This window comes from Salmo salar, chromosome 14 (genome assembly GCF_965601325.2).
Source record: "Salmo salar chromosome 14, fSalSal1, whole genome shotgun sequence".
NCBI classification, from domain to species: Eukaryota; Metazoa; Chordata; class Actinopteri; order Salmoniformes; family Salmonidae; genus Salmo; species Salmo salar.
In genome coordinates, this window is record NC_138304.1 from 29990325 (window position 1) to 30005961 (window position 15637).

Here is a 15637-nt window from a genome sequence, read left to right on the forward strand (position 1 = left end):
AAAACAATGAAAGAAAAACCTCAATGTTGCCTATAGATGTACAAGAATGATACATTTATGGATTTTTGTATTTATTGTTTTCTCTTTATTCAACACGACCGCCACACACCGGCCCTTCATCCACACTATATTTCATGACCTAAACCCACCTGCCCTGCGGATATAACCATGGGGGCTGCGGGTTATGAGTCAACCCGCGCATCACTAGTGTGTGTATGTATGAGTCAGACGGTGTGTTTGCTCAGAGGTGAGCAGAGAAGCAGCTACGCACAATGAATACTGACGCTCCAACTAAACAGACGCAACAGGCAATTGAGAGAAGGAGGGAGAGGAGGAGAGAGGGAGATTGAGGAGAGATGGAAAGAGGAGGGCCGTGGGGATAAATCCTAACCCTCTCTCTTATCAACAGCGGAATGAGCAGGCCAGTGGAGCATGGCGGAGCAGTACTTCTGTCGGCTACACAACACAGCATAACATATTAGGCTGAATGAACTGACTCCTCTCCTGTAACTACGTACACTCACTCTAAAGCCTCATTCACTTTCCATAGCTATGTTTTACATTTCCTGTCGAATCAAATCAAGCCTAAATACGCCTTTTCGCATAATCAAGGATTTATTGTATGCTTGTGGGCCACAGAAGATCACAAGGGATTACAAATTGAGGTATCAAATTAAAAACTAGTTCTCCTTAACATACTACAGTATGGTAGAACATTTTTCTTTGTCAATCTACTCAAAACACATAATAATGATAATGCAAAAACAGGTTATATCTTTTTTTGGAAAAATGAAATATCCCATTTAAATAATTATTCAGACCCTTTACTCAGTACTTTGTTGAAGCCGCTTTTGGAGAGCTTACAGCCTCGAGTCTTCTTGGGTATGATGCACAAGCTTGGCACATCTGTATTTGGGGATTTTTCCCCCATTCTTCTCTACAGATCCTCTCAAGCTCTGTCAGAATGGATTGGGAGCGTCGCTGCACAGCTATTTTCAGGTCTCTCCAGAGATGTTCGATCGGGTTCAAGTCCGGGCTCTGGCTGGGATTCAAAAAGGTGTTCTTCAGGGTTCGATTTTGGGTCCATTATTGTTTACTTCGTATATTAATGACATGGGAAACACTGTTAATACTTGTAACATTCATCTCTATGCAGTTTTGTATTCCTGTGCCACCTCAGTGCAGCAGGCCATTCGTGAACTTCAGCATGACTTTGATTTAATTCAGAAATCACTTACAGATCTTAAATGAGTGTTAAATACAAGTAAAACCAAGCTCATGATGTTCTCTAGCCTGAGCTTCTTTCTCAGTATAAGTACCTGGGTGTCTGGATTGATGACTAGTTGTCCTTCGTAACACATATGAAAAATCTGACTAAGAAGCTAAGATCCAAGATAGTTTTTGTTATATCGAAATAAAATCATGCCTTAGTATTAAAAATAGGAGAAAGATTGTTTGAACAAAGCTTCTCCCTCTATTGGATTTTGGTGATATTATTTACAAGAATGCGGCAACCTGTTTTAAATCCCTTGCACACAGTCTACAATTCAGCAATACATTTTATCACCGGGGACAATTTTAGGACTCATCATTGTAGTCTGTATAAAATGTGGGATGGACCTCTCTGTCTGGAAGAAGAATGCTTTATAAATAAATAAAAGACAATGCAGCAATCTGACAGAAACCCCCTCTATATGTAACATCATTCATTAAGATAAAAATCACAAGTTACCAAACCTGGTCACAGGAATGGATAACACTAGAGATCCCTCTAGTCTCCACAGATTTGGGAAAATCTGCGTTTAGTTTTTATGCCCCTAATTTGTGGAACAATCTGCAAAGTTCACTGCAGTTAGATGTGCTGGTGCTTCTCAGGCAGTTTAAATGATTGGTTGGGGTTGAATGTGATTGCTTTTATTAAATGTCTATTATTTTTATCTTTGTTGGTGTATTGTTTTATACACGTGTACGTTGTTTTAATATTCAGTTTTTATTGTAATGTGTACAGGGCTCTTGTAAAAAGAGATTTTAATCTCAATGTGACTCCCTGTTTAAATAAAAGTTAAATAAAAAATAAGACTAGGCAGTGAATACCAAGTAAAGCGCATCCCAATTAGCATTAACCCGCCAAAATGCAACAAAATACTACACGCCAAAGTGTCTATGAACCAACCTTATATCCCGGACGAGGCCCCACTTGTTACGAACCGGCTCTTAGCCCATAACAAAGACGGTGACAACGCAGAGATAAAGAAATAACAAAAATATATACATTTAAGTCATTTAGCAGACGCTCTTATCCAGAGCGACTTACAAATTGGTGCATTCACCTTATGATATCCAGTGGAACAACCACTTTACAATAGTGCATCTAAATCTTTTAAAGGGGGGGGGGGGGGGGGGGGGGGGTTAGAAGGATTACTTTATCCTATCCTAGGTATTCCTTAAAGAGGTGGGGTTTCAGGTGTCTCCGGAAGGTGGTGATTGACTCCGCTGTCCTGGTGTCGTGAGGGAGCTTGTTCCAACATTGGGGTGCCAGAGCAGCGAACAGTTTTGACTGGGCTGAGCCGGAACTGTGCTTCCTCAGAGGTAGGGGGGCCAGCAGGCCAGAGGTGGATGAACGCAGTGCCCTTGTTTGGGTGTAGGGCCTGATCAGAGCCTGAAGGTATGGAGGTGCCGTTCCCTTCACAGCTCCGTAGGCAATCACCATGGTCTTGTAGCGGATGCAAGCTTCAACTGGAAGCCAGTGGAGAGAGCGGAGGAGCGGGGTGATGTGAGAGAACTTGGGAAGGTTGAACACCAGACGGGCTGCGGCGTTCTGGATGAGTTGTAGGGGTTTAATGGCACAGGCAGGGAGCCCAGCCAACAGCGAGTTGCAGTAATCCAGACGGGAGATGACAAGTGCCTGGATTAGGACCTGCGCCGCTTCCTGTGTGAGGCAGGGTCGTACTCTGCGAATGTTGTAGAGCATGAACCTACAGGATCGGGTCACCGCCTTGATGTTAGTGGAGAACGACAGGGTGTTGTCCAGGATCACGCCAAGGTTCTTAGCACTCTGGGAGGAGGACACAAGGGAGTTGTCAACCGTGATGGCGAGATCATGGAACGGGCAGTCCTTCCCCGGGAGGAAGAGCAGCTCCGTCTTGCCGAGGTTCAGCTTGAGGTGGTGATCCGTCATCCACACTGATATGTCTGACAGACATGCAGAGATGCGATTCGCCGCCTGGTTATCAGAAGGGGGAAAGGAGAAGATTAATTGTGTGTCGTCTGCATAGCAATGATAGGAGAGACCATGTGAGGATATGACAGAGCCAAGTGACTTGGTGTATAGCGAGAATAGGAGAGGGCCTAGAACAGAGCCCTGGGGGACACCAGTGGTGAGAGCGCATGGTGCGGAGACAGATTCTCGCCACACCACCTGGTAGGAGCGACCGGTGGGCCGCGCCGGAGATGCCCAACTCGGAGAGGGTGGAGAGGAGGATCTGATGGTTCACAGTATCAAAGGCAGCAGATAGGTCTAGAAGGATGAGAGCAGAGGAGAGAGAGTTAGCTTTAGCAGTGCGGAGAGCCTCCGTGACACAGAGAAGAGCAGTCTCAGTTGAATGCCCAGTCTTGAAACCTGACTGATTAGGATCAAGAAGGTCATTCTGAGAGAGATAGCAGGAGAGCTGGCCAAGGACGGCACGTTCAAGAGTTTTGGAGAGAAAAGAAAGAAGGGATACTGGTCTGTAGTTGTTGACATCGGAGGGATCGAGTGTAGGTTTTTTCAGAAGGGGTGCAACTCTCGCTCTCTTGAAGACGGAAGGGACGTAGCCAGCGGTCAAGGATGAGTTGATGAGCGAGATGAGGAAGGGGAGAAGGTCTCCGGAAATGGTCTGGAGAAGAGAGGAGGGGATAGGGTCAAGTGGGCAGGTTGTTGGGCGGCCGGCCGTCACAAGATGCAAGATTTCATCTGGAGAGAGAGGGGAGAAAGAGGTCAAAGCACAGGGTAGGGCAGTGTGAGCAGGACCAGCGGTGTCGTTTGACTTAGCAAACGAGGATCGGATATCGTCAACCTTCTTTTCAAAATGGTTGACGAAGTCATCCGCAGAGAGGGAGGAGTGGGGGGGGGAGGGGGAGGAGGATTCAGGAGGGAGGAGAAGGTATCAAAGAGCTTCCTAGGGTTAGAGGCAGATGCTTGGAATTTAGAGTGGTAGAAAGTGGCTTTAGCAGCAGAGACAGAAGAGGAGAATGTAGAGAGGAGGGAGTGAAAGGATGCCAGGTCCGCAGGGAGGCGAGTTTTCCTCCATTTCCGCTCGGCTGCCCGGAGCCCTATTCTGTGAGCTCGTAGTGAGTCGTCGAGCCACGGAGCAGGAGGGGAGGACCGAGCCGGCCTGGAGGATAGGGGACAGAGAAAATCAAAGGATGCAGAAAGGGAGGAGAGGAGGGTTGAGGAGGCAGAATCAGGGGATAGGTTGGAGAAGGTTTGAGCAGAGGGAAGAGATGATAGGATGGAAGAGGAGAGAGTAGCGGGAGAGAGAGAGCGAAGGTTGGGACGGCGCAATACCATCCGAGTAGGGGCAGAGTGAGAAGTGTTGGATGAGAGCAAGAGAATATAAAAAATATATAAGTAACCAATATACAAGTAACAATAGTGTCTGTCGTCAGTAGCGTAAGTGAGTGGATGCGTGCATAGATGGTGATAATGAGGGGTGTTGAGTGGTGCCAAAAACAAACAAACAAACAAAGAAGCCCCAAAATGCCACAACAACAAAAAACAACAGTGTGTCTGCGTGGAGAGTCTCCTTGATGTATGGGGGAAAGGTGTTTTTATCCCCGGGACACACCCGATTGCTGATGACCCTAACAGCTCCGCCCACCGACGTCTTATTAAAGAAAACAAGAAAGGAATTTGTCGCAGTGGGAGGGTCGTCACAGGTATGACGCTACAAGCTTGGCACACCTGTATTTGTGGAGTTTCTTGCATTCTTCTCTGAAGATCCTCTCAAGCTCTGTCAGGTTGGATGGGGAGTGTTGCTGCACAGCTATTTTCAGGTCACTCCAGAGATGTTCGATCGGCTTCAAGTCTGTGCTCTGGCTGGGCCACTCAAGGACATTCAGAGATTTGTCCCAAAGCCACTCCTGTGTTGTCTTGGCTGTGTGCATAGGGACGTTGTCCTGTTGGAAGGTGAACCTTCGCCCATGTCTGAGGTCCTGAGTGCTCTGGAGCAGGGTTTCATCAAGGATCTCTTTGTACTTTGCTTCGTTCATCTTTCCCTCAAACCTGACTAGTCTCCCAGTCCCTGCCGCTTAAAAACATCCCCACAGCATGATGGTACCACCACCAAGCTTAACCATAGGCATGGTGCCAGGTTTACTCCAGACGTGATGCTTGGCATTCAGACCAAAGAGTTCAATCTTGGTTTCATCAGACCAGAGAATCTTGTTTCTCATGGTTTGAGAGTCTTTCAGGTGCCTTTTGGCAAACTTCAAGCAGGCTGTGATGTCCCTTTTACTGAGGAGTGCTTCTGTCTGGACACTCTACCATAAAGGCCTGATTGGTGGAGTGCTGCAGAGATGGTTGTCCTTCTGGAAGGTTCTCCCATCTCCACAGACGAACTCTGGAGCTCTGTCAGCGTGACCATTAGGTTCTTGGTCACCTCCCTGACCAAGGCCCTTCTCCCCCGATTGCTCAATTTGGCCGGGCGGCCAGCTCTAGGAAGAGCCTTGGTGGTTCCAAGCTTCTTCTGTTTAAGAGCGATGGAGGCCACTGTGTTCTTGGGACCTTCAATGCTGCAGACATGTTTTGGTACCCTTCCCCAGATCTGTGCCTCGACACAATCCTGTTGTCTCGGAGCTCTGCAGACAATTTCTTCCACCTCATGGCTTGGTTTTTGCTCTGACATGCACTGTCAACTGTTGGACCTTATATAGACAGGTGTGTGCCTTTCCAAATCATCTCCAATCAATTGAATTTACCACAGGTGGACTCCAAGTTGTAGAAACATCACATGGATGATCAATGGAAACAGGTTGCACCTGAGCTCAATTTCGAGTCTCATAGCAAAGGGTCTGAATACCTATGTAAATAAGGTATGTTTTTAAAAATATTTAATACATTTGCAATAAATGCAAAAAATCTGTTTTCACTCTGTCATTATGGAGTATTGTGATGAGGGAAAAAAAATATTTTATACATTTTTGAATAAGGCTGTAACGCAACAAAATGTGGAAAAAGTCAAGGGGTCTGAATATATTCCGAATGTACTGTATCTACACACAGCCAGAGACATAAACAAGGGTCTCTGAATGACAGGATTTATAATGTATAAACAAGCTTCTCATCAATCTCTTTCAATACACACAAAGGCGCATGCATGTACACAGGCACGCACGCACACACACACACACACACACACAGACACACACATCCCTTTCCTCACGGTCTTTGTTTCTCGAAGCTGGCAAGTACTAAATTATTCACTGTTCAATTGTTGGATTAAGAAAAAGGGCATGCCACCCTCCTCATCCACGTAAAGAAAGTCGATTGGCCAATCTTCAAAAAGCTTTCTGCTCTGACCCAGTGTACGAAGCTCCAATAAGCCACTAGCCTGCTGAATCTCAATGACATAACTGTGGATGGAAAAACAAGAGAAACCTGTCTATGGGGCTTGGGTGCTCAAACAAAAAACACTGGAACAGAAAGACAGACAGACTGGGGTATCACATTACATACAGTATACTGTAGAGCCGCTGGCTGCTGACAGTCTATTCTGAACACCACAACAGTCATCAAAGACTTATGCTAAGTGATCAAATATTATACATTCTAATGACATTACGGACATCAGCAGTAACAACATTGTGACTGGTGAGTCTTTCCTACCAAGTAATTTCCTACAAAATGTCACACGTGATCAAAACACACTTTAGAAATGAAAAATAACGATCAAATAAAAATAATGGAATATACTAGAGTAATTGAGCCAAACACTGATACAATCCTTGCTATTACACACACTGGAGAAGAAAGGAGACAAGAAAACCAAGCTGGAAACCACGTGGGAAACAAGCCGTTACATCACATTAAGTAGAGCGTGATCCTACCTGTGCTTCTTTACTCCATTGCACTGGGCCTTCTGGTTACCATGGTTACCCTCCCCGGACATTCCGCTGGCGGTGGCCGTTCCCTGAGGGTGGTACGGCAATGGAGGCTGCTGCTGAACAGAGGGGGCTCTCTCTCCTCTTCCTCTTCAAACGAGTGTCCGACCACAAACAGGAAGCCGTTCAGAGAGAGAGAATGCTTGTTCTCGGAATCTGCAGGAGAGGGATGCCAGTGGCCAGAGAGAGAGAGGGGGTCATGTCACCTTTGAGCTCAGTCCAAAACATAGTAAGCTTAGCTTAAACCTAGCCCAAAAACTATATTCTTAGACCTGCAACCTGCCTGCACACTCCTCCACCCGGTAGTGACTGACTGAACTCCCTCTTCCTCCTCCTCTCCCTCCCTGGAGCCTGCGAAACCCCACCTGTGGGATAGTGTTCCAATGAGAAGCCACATAGATGCTCTGCTTCCTCCGGGTGCTGTGTCTGCTGTGGTTAGTACAGTACTCTGGCTCCGCCTCTAACCTAGACCTCACTCTTCTGCTACCAGGGACAACACAGGTATTAACACCCAGGAAAAGGGGGAGGGGAAAACAGATCTCTACAAAATGAGGAGGAGCTGAGATACTGGGATTAAGGAGCTGGCATGACTAATCAAATATTCAAGAACTTAATGATAGTGGCAATACAAATGCATTTTTTTGGCATGCTAATAAAGCATTTAAATTCAAAAATTGCGCTGGCATGATCAGTTATGGGAACAACAAAGCTTCAAATCTCTCATTATAGAGTAATGCTATTTATAAAAGTGGGTCGTGTGGCTTAATCCAAAAGTAAAGTTCAATCAAAGAAATGGACATAATGTGTTGATGTATCTTTATTATGTAAACAAACAAGATACAGGTCTCATAATGCTCCATAACATGCCGGTCGATCTTTATCATCATCTCATTATAGATGCAGTAAGCATGGTATATTTATAAGAGTAGAGAGAGAGAGAGAGAGAGCACTGACCAGTAGATAACTGTGGATGGATGAATAATGCAACAATCCTAGAGTAACAGGGATCACTCTAAAAGGCACAAACTGTATACCACCGTAGCGCGCTCCTATTGTAGCCTGTATACAATATTTTCTTGAGTGACGGTTCAGGGGTCTGGAACATAATTACAAATAATTTGTAAACTGCAAATTGACCGAAAGTAGCCAAACAGATCATATTTGAATAAAATAATTTGAAACCTTGCTTACATTTGTATACAATCACACATTTCGCTATTATGCGGGAATACTTTGGAACAGATTCCGAAAATTAAAATCACTTGGAGATGATTTTCTGGTGTTTTTTACAGTATTTTATGTCCAACAAAAAAATGTAAATAATCACCTGCGGGCCGCCAGCTGGAACACCCTGCTCTAAGGTACAGTGCATTCGGAAAGTATTCAAACCCTTGACTTTTTCCACATTTTGTTACTTTAAAGCCTTATTCAGAAATGGATTACATTGTTTTGTTTCCCCTCAATCTACACACAATACCCAATAATGACAAAGCAAAAACAGCTTTAGAAATGTTGTCACATTTATAAAAAAACAAAAAACGTAAATATCACATTTACATAAGTATTCAGACCCTTTACTCAGTACTTTTGTGACTCACATTTGGCAGCAATTACAGCCTTGAGTCTTCTTGGGTATGTTATGAACCGGCTCTTAGCCCATAACAAAGAGGTAGACAACGTGGAGATAACAAAAATATATTTATTAAATAAAGTAACCTATATACAAGTACCAATGGTGTGTGTAGTCAGTAGTGTACTGTAAGTGAGTGGATGCGTGCATAGATGGTGATAATGAGGGGTAGTTAAGAGGTGCCGAAACAAACAAAAATTCCATAACAAAAAACAGTGTCTGTGTGGACAGAGTCTCCTTGATGTATGGGGGAAAGGGGTATTTTGTAATGCTTAGGCGTAGTGGAGGAGGAATCAGACGCAGGAAGCAGTGATACGGGTGCTGGCTTTTAATGAGCGATACAGCAAAAACACCTGCCACCCCAAATAGCGAACTCAGCGCACACAAAAATCAAAGTGCCCCAAACACAGGGGACAAAACACAGTGAGCGTAAACCAACGCACTAGCGCTAAATACAATACAGCGCGTAACAAAGCAACCAACAGAGAAACAATCCCGCACAAAGAGCAGGCGGGCCAACTAGCTAATACAGCCCCGCTAATCAACCCAACTAAGGACAGGTGCAAACAATAACAGAAAGGGGAAAACAAAAAGGAATCAGTGGCAGCTAGTAGGCCGGTGACGACGACCGCCGAGCCCCACCCGAGCAGGAGGGGGTGCCACCTTCGGTGGGAGTCGTAACTTATTTATCCCCGGGACACACCCGAGCCCGGGTGTGTCCCATTTTGCTGACGACCATCACAGCCACACCCACCGACATCTTATTAAGGAAAACAAGAGCAGAGAGAGAATTCGGCAGACCGAGTGGGAGGGTCGTAACACGTATGACGCTACAAGCTTGGCACACCTGTATTTTGGGAGTTTCTCACATTCTGTCAGGTTGGATGGGGAGCGTTGCTGCACAGCTATTTTCAGGTCTCTCCAGAGATGTTCGATCGGGTTCAAGTCCGGGCTCTGGCTGGGCCACTCAAGGACATTCAGAGACTTGTCCCGAAGCCACTCCTGCTTTGTCTTGGCTGTGTGCTTGGTGTCATTGTCCTGTTGGACCCCGGAACACCACACCAACCAAACCCCCCCAAAATGTATATATTCACCAGGGCAGTATGTTTGTATTTAAGCTGCCCCACTGCCCCAACCAACCTCGTCCTCCCCAGACCTCAGAAACATTTGCGCACAGGAAGCAACCTTGAAGAGGAAATAAATAAAATGAGGACAGCAGGGAACAGATGACAGGACAACACAATATACAAAATAAACAGTGGCAGGTCACGTGAACGACATGCATACGTCACAGCACTCAGGAACAATGCACATGAGAAAACATGTCCACCAGTATCTGCATAAACCTCTTCATCATCCAGATAAACAGCACATCCCGACCAGACCTGAGACAAACCTATTCATAAGGCACTGAAAAGTGGCAGGTGCTGCTAAGCAGGCTGAAACTCATAACCGGTACAGACTGGAGGGTGTAATAAAGGGAGAGATTTTGCATGCCCCACGCGTCAGTGACACCTGCCAATAGCCCTTTAACAGCTCAAACTTGCTCACAAACTTCGCTGCTCTGACCTGATCAACACAGTCCTCCATCCAAGGAAGAGGAAATTAATCTGGCTTAGTGACACGGTTTACCTTACGGTAGTCCGTACAAAATCTGTTTGTCCCATCCGGTTTACTGACCAAGATACACGGAGAAGCCCAGCTGGAGAAAGAAGGCTCTGCAATATCACTCTCCAGCATGTACCTGATCTCAGCATCCAGACAACTCAGTTTCTCTGAAGGAACTCTATAGAACAGCTGACGGATGGGGTCAGCTTCCCCTTCGTCAATATCGTGTTTTATTAAAAGGAGAACCAACAATGGGCAGCAGAGCAAGAACCTGGTCACCTGGACTAAAGTGACGAGGCTCAGCTCGCCGATCAAATATTTCTTTCATCCTCCCATGTGAAGCTGACAGCTTTTCTTCAGCATCTCACCAGTGGTACACAGGCGTCGCTGGAAATCACACACATAAGATAATAGGGACTGAGGTGGCTTGGGAGACTTTCAGTCATCCTGGAACACTGCTAGAAGCCCATGCACACTATATCCGAACACTAGGAAACCTACCTGGCGGCTAACAGTAACCATGGCAACCCATCCTCCCAATCCTTATCTCTGTACAATAAGCTCTCAACAAAGACTTAAGTGATTGATGGAAACGTTCCAGCGCTCCTTGACTCTGTGCATTACAAGTGCTAGCAAAATGGTGTTTAAAATGGAGTTGTTGGAGAACCAAACAGGTTAGAGGTGAAATTAGAACCTTAGTCACTCTGAATAACCTTAGGGATTCCAAACAGTGAGATAAACTGAGTCAAAGCTTTTAGCACAGACTTAGTGGTGATAGACCGGAGAGGATAGGCAGCAGGAATCCTAGTGGTCTGACACATCACAGTGAACAGGTAACTACTACCATTCTCAGAGCGAGGCTGACTACGGGAATAGGAAAGAGCGGTACCAGCTTAATAGCTTGATTAGGTTTACCCATTAATTGACAAGTGTGAGAGGTTTTCATGAACGCAGAAACACCAGTGTCTCCGTGGGCGAGGCCCAAATCTCTTCAAACGCCCTCACTCACTTTGAATACAGGGCTCTGCCAAGCCACTTTTGTGTCAAAACATACTCGTCCGTCAAAAACCACAGCTTCAGAGAGTCTTCAGTCTTCAATCATTAATGTACGTGGCTATCCAATCAGGGATTGGGTCCTTAAATTGCGCTAGCATAATCAGATCACACAGCCCCTGGAAAGTCTTAACCGCAGAGGGGGAACACCAGCGATTAAACTGTGAAGATAACTCTCGCACAAACTCAACATGAGTCTGTTTATCAGCCCTTTTTAAATGTTTTCATTTTTGGCGGTAAACCTCAGGATCCAATTCGTAAATCTGAAACACAGCCATTTTAACCTTAGCATTGCTGACACTGTTGGAGCTGAATATGCTTCCTGCGCTTTACCAGTCAACACACACTGCAACATTAAAGTGCGATCAGAATCAGGCCAACTCCTAGCGTCAGCAACGTGCTCAAACAATCAAAAGAACGTCTCAGGGTCTTTCTCATAAAATTTTGTCAATAGCCGTAAGTTTCCAACAATATCAAATGTGTCTGATTTACTGACCAGGGTCAGGGTCACCTAGGTAAATCAGGGTCACCTTCCCTAAACAAACGCTCCCCTGGGAGCTTTCCATCCCTAACCAAGTCTAACCACTCTTGTTGCAGCTTGATTTTAGCGTGCTCCAATTCCTGTTTAAATTCCAATTTCTTTTCATGCTTAACACGATCATGCTTTAGCTTAAAACAATATGCAATAATGCTCTAACAGAAGCAGTTCTTTCTACTGTTCAAAAGAAAGACGACTAGGGCTAATAGACGGAGGGGCCATTGTCGCAAAACGGGGAGATAGCTGGGGAGGTGGCGAGTCCTCGGCAGAGGCTGCGTGGTAACTATGAGTATACCACTCTCCATCAGATTGGCCTTCAATATGTTTTTGACATTTATCACCAATTTCAACCTGATAGTGTTCAGCGATCTTAAACAGCTGTTCTTTAGTACATCATTCTAACAGTTCCTCTGATGGAACGCAAATGAACTCATCTATATTAGATGCCATAGTCACAAGTAACTGCAAAATAAAATCTCACTCTTCCCCTCTGCTGAGCACACTAGACCGGACCACAACAAGAGAAGTGCCAATCACACTGGGCACCACAGGAGAGAGAGATGAGATAGAAGGTGTTTCCCCGAATCCTACAATAACTCAACCCTAGTCTTTGTGTGGATTCGCGGTGGGTAATTACACACTGTAGAGACAACTGCTCCGTCCACGGACACCACACAAAAATAACAAACAAAATAACCTTCCCCAATGTATTCCAAAGTGGAACACGTCGCTAAGCCTAAAAGGGGAAAAGAAAGACTATAGCGCCGAGTAGCAAATGGCACTACCCTACACAGCAGATTGTACTCACCTCCTCGCACCGTTGTCCTAACAGCGAGTAGTTTCCAGCCTGGGCAGGGGCCTGGAAACTAACCAATGTTCCTCTCTCCAACGCAGAACACAACCACCTCACGGGTGATCAACGCTGCAGGAATTGTATATACTTTTCCCTGTTCCGGGATGGGGTCGAATGCCCTGACTTTCAGTGCAACAATTGCCTGCTCACGGAGGGCTACAGAGAGGAAGTCGCTACCGATTTGCACAGGCTACTGGGAAAGCCAAGACTTGCAATTTTCTCTTTTTTCTCCACTCAGAGGGCCGTGCATCGCGCTGGGCTGATGGGAGTCTCGCCTTCGGGCAGGTTATCTTGGGTGGACTGGCCGCTGCTCGGAAATGATCGCTCACCGACGGAGAATGGAGTAGGCGGGACCTTTGTTGCTGAATCGCGGGAGGATTCTCTCCTGGACCTGGATGGCCAGACAGGGAGACACGTCGCCGCTCATAGTGGAAGTTGATGTCGACATCCTCCACTTTGAGCCCTCTGCAGTGAAGGGATTCATGAATGGGCTGCCGATATTGAATAGCTTAGCTGCTCTGGAGCCTGATGTCCCAGCTCTATCTTCTCATGGAGCGTCGGAGGTTCCTTTGGTTCCTTCTGTATCGGACAACATTGTGATGGCATCGCCGGGGACGAAGGTGGGTTCTGCTTCACCGGGGTCTACGCTGGGCTCTGCTATTCCTATCATTTGTGGGGTGTCGAGTTGGGGCTGGGGTTGGGCTGAGGGTTCCGGCTCTACATGGACAACTGCCATCAACTATTAGTATGGGAAGCTCCATGGTTAGATCGGTGGAAGTCCAAAAATACCTGTACACTTTGTTTTCCTGGAGCTAAGGTATTAGATTTATTAAAAATCATGCCCACCATCAAGAAACATGTTCCTGCTCTGAACACAGTTGTGTTGCATATTGGGTCTAATTATATTATGCTTTTCAAATGTGTAAAACTAAGAGGCAATTTCTTACAACTCTTGGAGAATGCTCAGAAATTAGCAGGACATATAATTGTCTCGGGCTCAATTCCATCTCCTCGCCGTTGTGGGACTGAGTATTTTAGTCGTCTTTGGTCTCTTCACCCGTGGCTAATGCATCTAACCAAGGACTCGGGCATGTCCTTCGATGACAATTTTTACTCCTTCTGGAATAGCCCTGGCTACTTTGTGGAAGACGGAATTCACCGCGGTGAAAATAGCTCCCGGCTGTAGTCATCAAATATTGTAAAGGTTCTTGGTCAACTAAATTGAGGTGAGGAAAATATTAGCATTACAGGTACAGTTGAAGTCGGAAGTTTACATACACTTAGGTTGGAGTCATAAAAACTCATTTTTCAACCACTCCACAAATCTATTGTTAACAAACTATAGTTTTGGCAAGTCGGTTAGGACATCTACTTTGTGCATGACACAAGTCATTTTTCCAACAATTGTTTACAGAGAGATTATTTCACTGAATCACAATTCCAGTGGGTCAGAAGTTTACTGTTGCCTTTAAACAGCTTGGAAAATTCCAGAAAATTAGGTCATGGCTTTAGAAGCTTCTGATAGGCTAATTGACATAATTTGAGTCAATTGGAGGTGTACCTGTGGATGTATTTCAAGGCCTACCTTCAAATTAAGTGCCTCTTTGCTTGACATTATGGGAAAATCAAAAGAAATCAGCCAAGACCTCAGTGAAAAATTGTAGACCTCCACAAGTCTGGATCATCTTTGGGAGAAATTTCCAAAAGGTACCACGTTCATCAGTACAAACAATAGTACGCAAGTATAAACACCATGGAACCACGCAGCCGTCATAAGGCTGAGGAAGGAGACGCATTCTGTCTCCTAGAGATGAACGTACTTTGGTGCGAAAAGTGCAAATCAATCCCAGAACAACAGCAAAGGACCTTGTGAAGATGCTGGAGGGAACGGGTACAAAAGTATCTATATCCACAGTAAAACAAGTCCTATATCGACATAACCTGAAAGGCCGCTCAGCAAGGAAGAAGCCACTGCTCCAAAACCGCCATAAATAAGCCAGACTACGGTTTGCAACTGCACATGGGGACAAAGATCGTACTTTTTGGAGAAATGTCCTCTGGTCTGATGAAACAACAATAGAACTGTTTGGCCATAATGACCATTGTTATGTTTGGAGGAAAAAGGGGGAGGCTTGCAAGCCGACGAACACCATCCCAACAGTGAGGCACGGGGGTGGCAGCATCATGTTGTGGGGGTGCTTTGTTGCAGGAGGGACTGGTGCACTTCACAAAATAGATGGCATCATGAGGTAGGAAAATTATATGGATATATTGAAGCAACATCTCAAGACCTCAGTCAGGAAGTTAAAGCTTAGTCGCAAATGGTTCTTACAAATGGACAATGACCCCAAGCATACTTCCAAAGTTGTGGGAAAATGTCTTAAGGACAACAAAGTCAAGGTATTGGAGTGGCCATCACAAAGACCTGACCTCAAACCTATAGAAAATTTGTGGGCAGAACTGAAAAAGCATGTGCAAGCAAGGAGGCCTACAAACCTGACTCAGTTACACCAGCTCTGTCAGGAGAAATGGTCCAAAATTCACCTAACTTATTGTGAGAAGCTTTTGACCCAAGTTAAACAATTTAAAGGCAATGCTACCAAATACTAATTGAGGGCTTGCAAACTATTACACACTACAAAGGGAAGCACAGCCGCAAGCTGCCCAGTGACACGAGCCTACCAGATGAGCTAAAACACTTCTATGCTCGCTACGAGGCAAGCAACACTGAGGCATGCATGAGAGCATCAGCTGTTCCGGATGACTGTGTGATCACACTCTGCGTAGCCGACGTGAGTAAGACCTTTAAACAGGT

General features: G+C 45.5%; 1 protein-coding gene across 1 annotated transcript in view; it reads right to left on the minus strand.

Moving 5' to 3' along the window:
- The window catches only part of LOC106569180 (oxysterol-binding protein-related protein 1), a 51681-nt gene that overhangs the window by 16067 nt on the left and 19977 nt on the right, over positions 1 to 15637 (minus strand). The window contains exon 2 of the mRNA XM_045694154.2: positions 7087 to 7296. Coding sequence (XP_045550110.1) covers positions 7087 to 7148 — 62 coding nt within the window. The 5' untranslated portion in view covers positions 7149 to 7296. The remainder of the gene's footprint in view (positions 1 to 7086; positions 7297 to 15637) is intronic.